This window comes from Ranitomeya imitator, chromosome 2 (assembly GCF_032444005.1).
Source record: "Ranitomeya imitator isolate aRanImi1 chromosome 2, aRanImi1.pri, whole genome shotgun sequence".
Taxonomy (NCBI): Eukaryota; Metazoa; Chordata; class Amphibia; order Anura; family Dendrobatidae; genus Ranitomeya; species Ranitomeya imitator.
Window position 1 is genome coordinate 424,656,612 of NC_091283.1, and position 13,520 is coordinate 424,670,131.

The 13,520-nt window shown below is 47.6% G+C and overlaps 1 protein-coding gene across 2 annotated transcripts in view; it reads right to left on the bottom strand.

The window, feature by feature from the left end:
• Positions 1-13,520, bottom strand: part of STAU1 (staufen double-stranded RNA binding protein 1) — a 68,445-nt gene that overhangs the window by 31,012 nt on the left and 23,913 nt on the right. The window contains exons 2-7 of one of the 2 annotated variants that reach the window (XM_069750822.1): positions 8,755-9,009; positions 7,471-7,595; positions 6,241-6,309; positions 4,568-4,724; positions 2,901-3,042; positions 2,655-2,820 (exon numbers count right to left, since the gene is read on the bottom strand). In XM_069750822.1, the coding sequence (XP_069606923.1) occupies positions 2,655-2,820; positions 2,901-3,042; positions 4,568-4,724; positions 6,241-6,309; positions 7,471-7,595; positions 8,755-8,959 (864 nt within the window). In that variant the 5' untranslated portion in view covers positions 8,960-9,009. The remainder of the gene's footprint in view (positions 1-2,654; positions 2,821-2,900; positions 3,043-4,567; positions 4,725-6,240; positions 6,310-7,470; positions 7,596-8,754; positions 9,010-13,520) is intronic. The other variant, XM_069750823.1, reaches the window with a different exon arrangement.

The window sequence follows — 13,520 nt, forward strand, 5'->3', positions numbered from 1 at the left end:
AGAGACTTTTTTGATGCAGAGTCCGCCTTCCACTCTCTGAGCCATAATGACCTTTTGATAGAGGTGACATTGGCTGCTGACTGAGCAGCACAACCAGCCGCATCCAAGGATGTATGTACCAAGTAATCGCCTGCCCGGGAAATTTGGTTGGCAAGGTGCGCCGCCTCTGGAGGAAGGTTACTATTCTGAAGTGAATTAGCTAAGGTCTCTGACCAGAAAACCATAGCCTTAGCTACCCATGTTGCGGCAAAGGATGGATAGAGAGTCGAACCTGAGGATTCAAAAACAGAGCGGGCCAAGCCTTCTATCTGACGGTTCGTGGGATTTTTGATGGATGAGCCATCCGGCACGGACAGGAGAGTTTTGGATGCTAGGCGGGATACTAGGGGGTCCATCACCGGAGATTCCGCCCAATCTTTTTTCAGATCAGCTGAAAAAGGATTCTAGGCTTCAAGAGGCCTTTGTCCTGTGAAGCGTTTATCCGGGCACTCTCTGTGCCTATTAACTAAAGCTCTAAATTCAGGGTGAATAGCAAATGCCTTATGAGAGCGTTTAGTTCTCTTAAAGTACACTGTCTGATCCAGAGCGGAGCCGGAATCTTCCTCAACCTTTAAAGCCAGGATTACTGCCTCAATAAGCGAATCCACTGTCTTCTGAAAGTCTTGCGATTCCAGATCCAAGGAACCAGATTCGCAGTCAGATTCGCGTTCGCTACTGACACCTGGAGAGAGAGAGCGAGAAACAGAGCTGTGAGGTGACAAGGCTCGTGTCTGCTCAGGAGACGTGCTACGGATCCATTTTCTAGGTGCCTGACGGCTTCTAGAGTGTTTTCGGCCCCTGCTAACCGACTGCTTCCGGATTGGGGAGGGTCCGTCTATATCAGTCCTGCAACGCTCCGGTTCCCCGAAGGATCACGGAGGGATTCAATCGCTTCGGCCAGCGAAGCCATGGATTGAGACAGTGACGAAGCCCTCTCAGGCGGACTAGGTACATTGGGCTCGGTGGCGGTAGAGGGCTCATGAGCGCAGTTGGGGGGGTCACAGGTATTGTAGAGAGGTGAACTCTGAGCCTTAGGCAAAGCAGAATAGTAGGAGCATGAGGTAAAGAAAATAGCAATAGTCTTGTTAGACTTTTTTGATGCCTTAGGCTGGGACATGATGTACCTCTCTATGTGGCCCTATAATATTAGGGGCTGCCGAGAAGGGGTACTGCCGAGAAAAAAAGGGGTTACAGCAGGGAGGAGGATCACGGAGGGATTCAATCTGTAAAATGCAGCGCTCCTTTACCCAGGTCTGTGTCCCCGCTCCTCCTGCGTTACTCAGACTGCGTGGACCCTGTGTGACACTTGCTGCCTCTGTCCTGATGGTAGATAGTGCTGAAGCAGTTTGGGGGAGAAAGATGGCCCCTGAGATTTGAGAGGCGCTTCTCCTGCTGTGCGAGAAGCACTAGGACTGGTGGGCGGAGCCTCCGCATCACGTCATAGTGTGGGCGGGGTCAGGGGTTGCGGCCTAGAACAGGCCTGAAGCCGGGGACTAAATTTGCAGCGCCGATGCAGGAAGGAGCCAATGCGCGCCCCCGCAATGAGAATGGGTCCCCCTTACCCAGCACCACCCCAGACCGCCTGAAAGGAGCCCTCCAGCCCCGGCACTTACCCGGAGAGGCTGCTGAGTGGAAGGTAAGGCAGCTTGCTGCAGATCCTCCTGTGCTGCTGCTGGTTTGGACGGTGCAGGGATAGTGGGGGAAACCCTTAATCCACCATCCCATTAGGAGGTAGGTGGAGAGGGACCGTTCGCCTCCTTGTACCATCCGTTTTAACAGTGGTGGTGCAGTGGGGGCTGCTCGAATGCCATAAGGTGGGCCTCTGTACATCCAAGGGGGGAATCCTCTAGGATGCGACAGGGCTAAATGCCCGGCAATAGGCCTGGCTGCGGAAGAGGATACGTGGAGGCGACACTCCATGTGCTTGTCCATTGAAGGTGTGGGGAGATCGGTGCCCTTGAAAGGACCCATCGCCCCTAATAATCAGCTCAGGCGTGGCATCCCACGTCGCAGGAGAGGCACCACTCTCCTGTTGATGGTTCGGGGAGATCGGAGCCTTGAAAGGATCCGTCGCCCCTTCGTCCATTGAAAAAATAAAATCAAAAAAGTAAATATTGTAAAAATAAAACAATAAAAAGAGTTTTGGGTCTGAATAGCCGTTCCTGTGTTCCTCCTACGGACGCTAAGCAAGGACTGGGTCTCTGGAAGCCAGCACAAGGGTGTATACTGCAGAGGAGGAGCTAACTTTCTTTATGTTAACTTAGTGTCAGCCTCCTAGTGGCAAGCACCAAACACCTATGGTCCTGTGTCCCCCAATGAGGCGAAGAAAAAATATTTACATTTTTTTTATCCTACACTTTTTTTTTTTTTTCATTCCATCTCCAGGCGATTTGAAACTGCGATCGTCTGATCGATTTTACTATATAGTGCAATATCACAGTACTGTAGTATATGGTAAAAATCAGTGTATGAGCGCCAGAGATTGACAGCGGCACTTAAGCAGTTAATAGCAGCGGACAGTGCTCAGCTCCACCGCTGCTGGGGGCTGACAGGGAAAGATGCTGGAGCCTGGACAATCCGCATGCACAGAGTCCTATCATCCCCCTCCACAATACCTCAGGTTTACTGGGAAGGGGCTCATGTTGTAGGCTCTTCAGGGCTTTTGCTGCTGCGTCGTGCTTTGCTGCCTGACGTGTCCGGCCTTTACCGTGAAACTGTTGTCCACCTATGGATAACTCGACCTGGTAGAGGATGGGAGTGACAGGGAATGGGTAAAAGTACCTGGAGGGGGAAAGAGACAAAGTGATCAGTAATTAGACTATGTCATGCTCCCTGATGTAACTGCGGCACTGTGTACCCACCGTGGGGGGTAGCCGCCACCTCTCGGCATGTTGTAGTTGTAGGAGGAGCGGATGCCTGTGTATGGGTCCAGGGGCTTGTAGGTTGGTTTCCGACCCAACTTCATACATAGTGCATTCAGTTCCACGGTGGGAGTTATACTGTCTGTAAAAATAAAAGGATCATTTGTAACATCAGTGTGGAGGCAGGAGCAGCCACCATCATCACATATGTCCACACAGCATTCAGGCTGCACACGAGAGGGGTACACAAGACTAATATAGGGAACAGGACAGCAGGTTGATGATACAGGCCCCCACAAGAGTCTAAATCTCCAAAAGGACTAACAAAAGGGCAGATGTAGCCTTCTCTAAACTAAGCCTGAAGAGCTAACACTTTCTAACAGACCTTTGACGTTCAATTCCTCAATATTTTTTCAGAAATCTGCTGTCACCAAACTGTAAAGCCTGAACCAGCCGTGCCAACACATTTGCAGGGCTCCTTAAAAGGCTGTCCACCCATGGGGACAAAATTTTTTTTTTTTAAAGGGGAATCTGTCACCAGTTTTTTTTGCTGCTGCATCAGAGAGCAGCATGATGTAGGGGCAGAGCCCCAGATTCCATTAATGTGTCACTTACTGGGCTGCTTGCTGCAGTTTTGATAAAATCCCTGTTTTATCTCCTGCAGATCTAGCTGTTCTCTGAATTATGAGCTGTGTACTGATTGGCAGCTTTCTCTGTACATTGGGTATAGGCAGACAGACACCAATCAGTGATGAGGGGCAGGGTTAGAAAGGGCTCATGAATATGGAGGACTGCCTGGCAGTAGATTTACTAGTCCTGTAGTGATAATCTCTGGCCAATAAAGCGGTGATTTTATCAGAACTACAATAAGCAGCCCAATAAGTGACATCGCTGGAATCAGGGTTTCTGTTACTACATTATGCTGCAGTCACAGATGAGGCAGTAAGTACCTTGTGACAGATTCCGTTTAAGTACATGTATTTAGGGCTAAAAATATTTTTTGCAATTTGGTTTCATACACAATTTAGCGCTTTTTGGTTTTTACAGGCTCCTTATTTCTCTGCACATTAAACTTTGATGTGGTCTGAGGTCATAAATAACATTAGAAGGTTTCAGAAAAAATGAGGCTTTTACAAGCTCTCTTTGTCAGATCATCAGAACGATCTCAATGGCAGATTCTAAGTTTACGCATGGGAACTCTTCCTGTTCTGGGATGGACTACAGAGAAGGCGCACATGTTTTACAGATGGAGTCTCTTTGGTTGTCCTGAAGAGGACGCAGCAGATGTGACGACATATAATGTCTAGTGCTTGAGCAGGACCTCGAGGGTCACAGTTTCAGGGCCCTAATCACTACACAGACATCTGCAATACCTCACTGAATACCAGGATAGTTGCTTCTCAGCAAAGTACATTTGTGGCCAGAGACTGCAGAGCAAGGGTCACTATCATCAATGACAAATGGCGGATTTATACACTAAATAGGAACAGAAATCAGAAACCAGCTCCATGGTTATCAAGTTAGTCACATATTATCCCCTGTAGGAATGACTACAAGCCCTGTGTGTGTCTAAGGAGAATATGGTCTATACCACCCCCTGAACAATAGGTGGTCCTGCACACCACACAGTACATGTTTACAGGCCCTGGAAGGTTGTAAACCTGTACCTGGATTTTTTCCCTCACCGCGAGAAGGGCGGGCTGTTGGCTTAGGATATTTTGTCCCCTCCAAGGCTTTGGCGGCTGCAGCGTGCTGGGCTTTTTTAATACTTGTCCCTTCAGCCTCCCAGTACTGGTCCCCAAGAGTGAGCTGCACGGTGAACATCTGCAGAAAGAGATGAGTAAAAGTCACCGCAAGAGCGAACATGAGAGGGGAAGGTGACAAAGAAGATAGAGGAGGGGGGCACAAAAAGAAATGTGACAGCTTTTCCAGATACCTCATTGATAGAGGACCTTGTGTTACCAGCTTCACACTCAACTCAACGACACAAGGAGAGACCATTATCTTAAAAATCTAAGTTAAAGGAGGACACCAAACCTTACCGTAGGAGGGTCTTCATCCAGTTAAGACAAAACATAATTGTGCTGACCTCCATCGTGCTTAGATACATGGCCAAAAGTATGTCCATAGCTCCTCCTGCTGCTACCAGAAAATAGGGTTCACCGCTATATTTGGGAGGGAATATGAGCCACTTGCAGGCAGAATTTGCTGTGGAAATTGGATTACAGAGGCCCGTGCTCTGATGTCAAGGGGGAGAGGTTTGGACATTTACACCTGGAGAGCACTGGCACTAAGCCTGATGTCTGAAAGGTAGAGGGTTGCAGGTGACCACAGTGCAGATGGAAGTAGTCTGCACTGGGGTTCTTCCACTCTTAATGTTTTCCTTTTATTGGATGCAAAGCAAAAGACCATTCCCTAAACTGTGGCCTAAAAGTAAGAGGCTCCCAGTTGTCAATGCAGCTGCAGACCTAAAGAACCAAACTATGGACTGGCAGTCTATACCATTGCACATGGCAGCTTCAGATTGTGCGTTGCTGCTCAGCCAGGCTGGTTCCAGTCAGAAGTGAGTGTTGAACCTGGGAAAGAGGATTCTTACTCCCTCTGAGGTTTCTGAGATTTTGCCTGTGCTTTATTTCCTTTTATTTTAAACAGCAACTAAATTTATGAAATGTTTTTCATGTTTCATTGCTCTAATAAATACAAGCAGATCGTTGGGTGTCCTGGTCTTGATACCCCCACCGATCGCTCAAACCCATAAACTACCCCACCCCCGACAAGTGCGCAACTCAGGAAACAGGAGAGCGTACACAGAGAGGAGTACGGATTCAATAGAAAGCACAAGTTTCAGATTGATTCCATACTCCTGGGTGTTTGCACTCATGCAGAGGTTGCATGCTCAGGTCTCCTGAGCTATGCAGTCAGCTGATCGATCGGTGGAGGTCGCAGGACACAGACAACCACCAATCAGCTTGTAATTAATTATTTGGGCATTATGTGACAATAAAAAAAATATTTCAAAGGTTTAGTTAGTGTTTAAAGGTCAGCTTTTGGGTTTTTTTTTCCTGCTGTTGCAGATGCAGCCCATGGGACCATACTGGCAGAGATGTAACTGCAGCAGTGTGGTGACATTACTGGGCTGATCTACAGCCAAGGACCAGAAGAGGGCACATACTTTTGGCAATGCATATATTGGTCAGGATGCCACATATCCTTGCCCGCCCCACAGGGAGCTTCAGAAATGTCAATACATTCAGATTCTTGGAAAGAGGGGAGGGGAGTCACAGCCCAAAAGAGCAGAGAACTTTCCATCAGAAGACAAGCAGAAGAGCGGAATACCCACTTGTTTTGGGCGATCTTCTCCCACTCTCTCAAGAAGACTGTAATCTTGCCAGCGTCCTAGGGGGATGACCTGAGGAGTGGAAGACAAGAGGCTCCTGGTTACAATGTAGAGATCAGCTACAATATACAGGCCGGGCCACTTACCATCTGCCAAATCAACACAGAAACCCCTCACCTCCCCGTTCCCCACTTTCCACATATGTACTGACACCTTGTGCAGCAGTCGTATCTGGTCTGTAGTGTACCAACTCCCTCCCTACACCGTCACTGGACATCGCTCCTCGATGGACTGTGTACAGTGGGTTAAATATTCTCATCCATTCAGCCCAAATGTCACCCTGAACCACACACTGGAATCCCACCATAAAAAACGGAGTGTGGAGGGTCATATCTATCAGGGGACAAAATTAACCCCCATAGAAAATTATTACTGGAAATTCTGCCGCCCAGGATTCGGGTGGCCGTACCCCAGAGAATTCACAACCCTTCATGATTTGTGAGAGTCCAATCTCTGAAACCACCCCACTAGTCCCCAGAAAAATTTAGCAGTGCATCTCAGAAGCAATTCTGGTCATCTAGAGGGGTGCATAGCCTGGCACAGCTGGTGCCGATTAACCCTTTCATTGTAGGAAGGATTAACCAAACCATACACATTTCCTAAATGTTCTACCCAGCACCCCCCTTATTGACACTGCAGCCATTCCTAACCCTGGACAGAGGGTGTAGTCTGGATATAGATGCTACCAGCTAGGTTCACATTGCGTTAAAGCAGCCCGTTCAACACATGCGTTAAACGGGCTGCGTTAACGCAAGTGCCGCAATGTGATCGCGCTAGCGCAGATAGAGCTAGCAGATGCGCTATCTGTGCTAGCGGTGACGGACCCGGATATGCTGCAGCCCGCGTCCCAGGGTCCGTCACTCAATGCCGGCACATCGCTAGCGCACGCCCATTGTGGGTGTGCGCTAGCGATGCGTCCAACATAGGGCTTAATGGTGGTGTTAACGGACTGCCTATGACGTAATGTGAACCCAGCCTAAGTACCGAGAACCTGTGCTGTGGATACAACAGCAGATTATAGGTGAGAAAATGGCCAATCTTTCTACAGCAGCTGCAAAGACTCTGTGCTGCTGTGAGACTTCAGTCTTACTGTGAATAGTGGGGAGGGAGCAGCAGTTTAGCACGGGAAAGTGTGGTAACACATAAGACGAGGCACAGGCAGAAGGCGCTTACCTTAGAATGAGCCGGACCCTGTTCACTGAGCAGCTTGTACTGAGGCTGAATCTTGTTATACCGGGCCAACTCATTCACCAGACACATCGGGGTTTTCTCTTTGGGGTTTGCCATGTTAGAAGACACTGGAAGAAACATGAATCAACATATGAAGATGATGGTGGTAATGGTGAAAGGAGTTGGTGAACATGGTGGAAGAAAGAGGGCAATGAAGGGAGCGTGGTGAGAATGATGGCAGCCGCAATGGCGCAAGGATTGGGTGTGGCGATGTTAGGATTATAGTGGAGCGACAGCAGGAGTGTGGTGGCGATAGCAGGGAAGGTCAAGTGATGAGCATGGCTGATAATGGTGGCAGCGATGAAAGGAGAGCTAATGAAGATGGTGTCCGTGATGGGAGGAGAGCTGATGATGATGGTGTCCGTGATGAAAGGAGAGCTAATGATGATGGTGTTCGTGATGGGAGGAGAGCTGATGATGATGGTGCTCGTGATGGGAGGAGAGCTAATGAAGATGGTGTCCGTGATGGGAGGAGAGCTGATGATGATGGTGTTCGTGATGGGAGGAGAGCTAATGATGATGGTGTCCGTGATGGGAGGAGAGCTGATGATGATGGTGTCCGTGATGAAAGGAGAGCTAATGATGATGGTGTCCGTGATGGAGGAGAGCTGATGATGATGGTGTTCGTGATGGGAGGAGAGCTAATGAAGATGGTGTCCGTGATGGGAGGAGAGCTGATGATGATGGTGTTCGTGATGGGAAGAGAGCTAATGAAGATGGTAGCAGTGATGAGAAGAGAACTGATGAGGATGGTGGCAGTGACGAGAAGAGAGCTGATGATGATGGTGGCAGTGATGGGAGGAGAGCTAATGATGGTGGCAGTGATGGGAGGAGAGTTAATGATGATGGTGGCAGTGATGGGAGGAGAGTTAATGATGATGGTGGCAGTAATGGGAGGAGAGTTAATGATGATGGTGGCATTGATGGGAGGAGTTAATGATGATGGTGAAATTGATGGGAGGAGAGCTAATGATGATGGTGGCAGTGATGGGAGGAGAGTTAATGATGATGGAGGCATTGATGGGGAGGAGAGTTAATGATGATGGTGGCATTGATGGGAGGAGAGCTAATGATGATGGTGGCAGTGATGGGAGGAGAGTTATTGATGATGGTGGCATTGATGGGGAGGAGAGTTAATGATGATGGAAGGGGAGTGGTGATGAAGTCGTGGTGGAAAAGAGGTTAGAATGAGTGAGTGATGAGAGACCCAAAGAGCAGGGGGCTTACCTGCAGCAACACTGCCGGATGTGACAGAGGATGGCGGTAAAGCAGAGTTGTGGTGCGGTCTCCCTGCATGTTCCGAGGGCAGTGGGGTGGCAGTGGGGAGGATGCTCAGATTCTGGTGGATGGGTGAGTGCTGGTTCTTGTTCAGGAGTTGGCTCCCTGAGTGGGCGACAGGAGGATTCTGAACTTGAGACATATTGGCTTCCATCAGAGGCTCCAGGTGTCAGTGCACAGTGCAGGGTTAGAGCTGTTAAGTTACTGCAGAGACAAAATGGAAGACAGTCAGCAGCACTGTCCAGAGCAAAACTACCAGTGTTTAATATGCAAATCACTCCTGAAATACTTAAATAGAGGCAATGTGATGACATCTAGAGGCCTAATTACAGCTCTGCTCACACTGCTGAGCGCTTGTGACAATATCTAAGTGCAGCCCAGAAATTTGTGTTGCAGTGTTTAAAACGATGTTAACATTTCCGTCTGGACATTCTAGTTGTCTTCTCCATTTACAGAAATAGATGGAACTCAGACAAAACTGATCCACTACATAACTGGTGCCAACAGAAGGATGGCACTGAGCATTATAGGGTCACTCCAGGTTATGTAATGCATCAGGTTTTAGAAAGGTAGAGGACATTCTGCAAGAAGCGCTTTTTCTTACACTCTAAAAACTTAGAAAAGGATTTGGCGACTGGTGAATAGAAATATATAAAACGCCGACCAAGCATATGAACAGCTGCTGTACTTTGCTTGATCATATGGCGCCATCATATTTCGCAGCACTTTACAGTCGTCATGACTGTCCCCATTGGGGATCACAATTTAGATTACCCTTCAGTATGTCTTTGGAAAGTGCAGAGAACATACAGACTCCTTGCAGATGTTACATAGGTCGAAAAAAAGACTCCGGTCCATCAAGTTCAACCTTTCTCCCCAGTTATAAATTACTAGATGGTGGACCGATTCTAACGTATTGGGTATTCTAGAATATGTAGGTAGTATATAGCACAGGCTACGTACTATATTGCACAGTGACGTAGTATATAACACAACCGACATAGTATATAACAGAGCTACGTAGTATGTAACAGCGTACGTAGTATATAGCACAGCCACGTAGTGTATTGCACAGCTACATAGTGTATTGCACAGGTACGTAGTATATTAGTTAGCCACATAGTATATAGCAGAGCCACGTAGTATATTGTAGAGCCACGTAGTATATTGCACAGGCACGTAGTATATAACAGTCACGTAGTGTATTGCACAGCTACGTAGTGTATAACAGAGCCCACGCAATATGTAACACAGCCCAGGTAGTATATAGCAATATGGGCACTATATGCGTGGTTAAAAAAAGACTTAAAATAAAAAATAAACATATACTCACCTTCCGAAGGCCCCTTGAAGTCCTGACGCCTGTGTGCGGTGCACGCGGCAGCTTACGGTCCCAGGGTTGGTATTAGCGCAGGACCTGTGATGACGTCGCGGTCACATGACCGTGATGTTATGGCAGGTCCTTCTCACATAGCATCCTTGGCATCGGAACCTGCCGCTTGTACTGCCGAGGAGAGGGCGCACGTCGGAGGGTGAGAATAACCTTTTTTTTTATTATTATTTGTAACATTAGATCTTTTTACTATTGATGCTGCATACGCAGCATCAATAGTAAAAAGTTGGTCATACAGGGTTAATAGCTGCGTTAAGGGAGTGCGTTACACTGCGGCATAATGCTGTCCGTTAACGCTGCCATTAACCGTGTGTGAGGGCTGACTGGAGAGAGTAAGCAGCGGGCACTGACTGCGGAGAGGAAGGAGCAGCCATTTTGCCGCCGGACTGTGGCAGTCGCTGATTGGTCGTGGGCGTTTTGCCACAACCAATCAGCGACTTGGATTTCTATGACAGACAGAGGCCGCAACCAATGAATATCCACGACAGACAGAAAGACAGAAGTGACCCTTAGACAATTATATAGTAGACTACATGGTGGCCCGATTCTAACGCATCGGATATTCTAAAATATGCATGTCCACGTAGTATATTGCGCAGCCCACGTAGTACATTGCCCAGCTACGTAGTATATTGCCTATTGACGTAGTATACAGCACAGAGCCACGTAGTATATTGCCCAGCCACGTAGTATATTGCCCAGCCACGTATGTCACAGGTTAAAAAATAAAAAATAAACATGTACTCACCTTCCGAGGGCCCATTGTAGTTCGGTCACATGACCGTGACATCATGGCAGGTCTTTCTCGCACAGGCGCGCAGGACCTGTGATGAAGTCGCGGTCACATGAGCGTGACGTCATGGCAGGTCCTTCTCGCGCAGGGCCTGTGATGACATCGCGGTCACATGACCGTGACGTCATGGCAGGTCCTTCTCCCATACCATCGTTGGCACCGGAACCTGCCGCTTGCATGAAGTGGTCACCGGGGTGTCGCGAAAGGTGAGTATATAATGATTTTTTAAAATTATTTTTAGATGTTTGTACTATTGACGCTGCATAGGCAGCATCAATAGTAAAAACTTGGTCACACAGAGTTAATAGCGCGGTAACGGAGTGAGTTACCCGCGGCTTAACGCAGTCCGTTACCGCTGGCATTAACCATGTGTGAGCGGTGACTGCGGGGAGGATGGGGCGGACGCCGACTGCAGTATAGGGACTAATCGGACTGTGGCCGTCGCTGATTGGTCGCAACAGCCATGACAGGCAGCTGGCGAGACCAATCAGTGACTTGGATTCCATGACAGATAGAGGCCGCGACCAATGAATATCCATGACAGACAGAAGGACAGACAGAAAGACGGAAGTGACCCTTAGACAATTATATAGTAGATTTGTCTCCAAATTATAACCCACAATGCCATTTCTACTGAGGAAATCATCTGTTCCTTTTTTGAAAACTGTTATAGTGTCTGCAATTACTACCTCTTTTTGTAGGGTATTCTACAGTCTGACTGCTCTAACTGTAAAGAACCCTTTCCCCCGTTCCTCAGTATTGTCTTTGGAAGGACTAAGTCATACGCCAGTCCTTTGCATTGATCACATATGTATAGATACATATAAATGTCATTTCTACCGAGACATCTTTTTACTCAGCTCAACTTTTCCAACCTCATCATATGAGCGTCCTTCCATCCCTCATAATAAATCTAGTTGCCTTTGAAAGGACCAACATCTGAATGTCCAATGTGGAGATTAAAACCGGATCCCACATTCTAGATGTGGCCTCATAAGCGATTTATCTACTATATGTCTACGGGTCACTTCCGTCTTTCCTTCTTTTTGTCACGGATATTCATTGGTCGCGGCCTCTGTGTCTCATGGAAATCCAAGTCGCTGATTTGCCACGACCAATCAGCGACAGGCACAGTCTGGAAGAAAATGGCCGCTCCTTACTCCCCGCAGTCAGTGCCCGGCACCCGCATACTCCCCTCCAGTCACCGCTCACACAGGGTTAATGCCGGCGGTAACGGACCGCGTTATGCCGCGGGTAAGCACTCCGTAACCGCTGCTATTAACCCTGTGTGACCAACTTTTTTACTATTGATGCTGCCTATGCGGCATCATTAGTAAAAAAATGTAATGTTAAAAATAATTTTAAAAAAACCTGCTATTCTCACCCTCCGTAGTCCGTTGAGCCGCACGCGCCTGCCGCCATCTTCCGTTCCCGGCGATGCATTGCGAAATTATCCAGAAGACTTAGCGGTCTCGTGAGACCGCTAAGTCATCTGGATAATTTCGCAATGCATCCTGGGAACGGAAGATAGCGGCAGCCGCGCGTGTATCGCCGGAGTTTCGCTGGATCCCAGGGGTGAGTATATAACTATTTTTTATTTTAATTATTTTTTTTCAACAGGGATATGGTGCCCACACTGCTTTATGCTACGTGGGCTGTGTTAGATACCGCGTGGCTGCTATATACTACATAGGCAGTGTTATATATGTGGGCTGTGTGATATACTCCGTGGGCTGTGCTATATATTACATGGCCACTGTTATATACTGCTTGGGCAGTGTTATATACTACGTGGCTGCTATATACTGCGTGGGCAGTGTTATATACTGCGTGGCTGCTATATACTGCATGGGCTGTGCTATATATTACGTGGCCAGTGTTATATACTGCGTGGCTGCTATATACTGCGTGGGCTGTGCTATATAGTACGTGGAGTGTTATATACTGCGTGGCCACTGTTATATATTGCGTGGCCTGTATTAACGCATTGGGTATTCTACAATATGTATGTATATAGCAGCCACATAGTATATAGCACAGGCCACGTAGTATTTGCTATATACTACATGGCTCATATATACTATGTGGCCTGTGCTATATACTATGTGGCTGCTATATACATACATAAATACATATTCTAGGATACCCGATGCATTAGAATCGGGCCACCATCTAGTAAAGGGATAACAATCCATTGGGTTCATGGGATTTTATCTCCTTTTATACCGCTGCTGCTTGACATTGAGTACTGCTGCTCAGCTTACTTGTAACCAGAATACCCAAGTACTTCTGTTCTTTAGTCCGGAATATACTCCCATTTAACAGAACTATTTGACTACATGTGGGATATCGCTGCGCTGATAAGTCATTAAACTGTATGGTCCACTATTTGTTGTTAGGCTGGTTTCACATTTGCGGTTGTGTCCGCAACGTTTTTACCGCATATATCCGCATGCGTTGTGTATTCCTATATTTAACATTAGGAACGCATGCGTTTTTAATTGTTCGCGTTTTGCCGCATTTGACGTC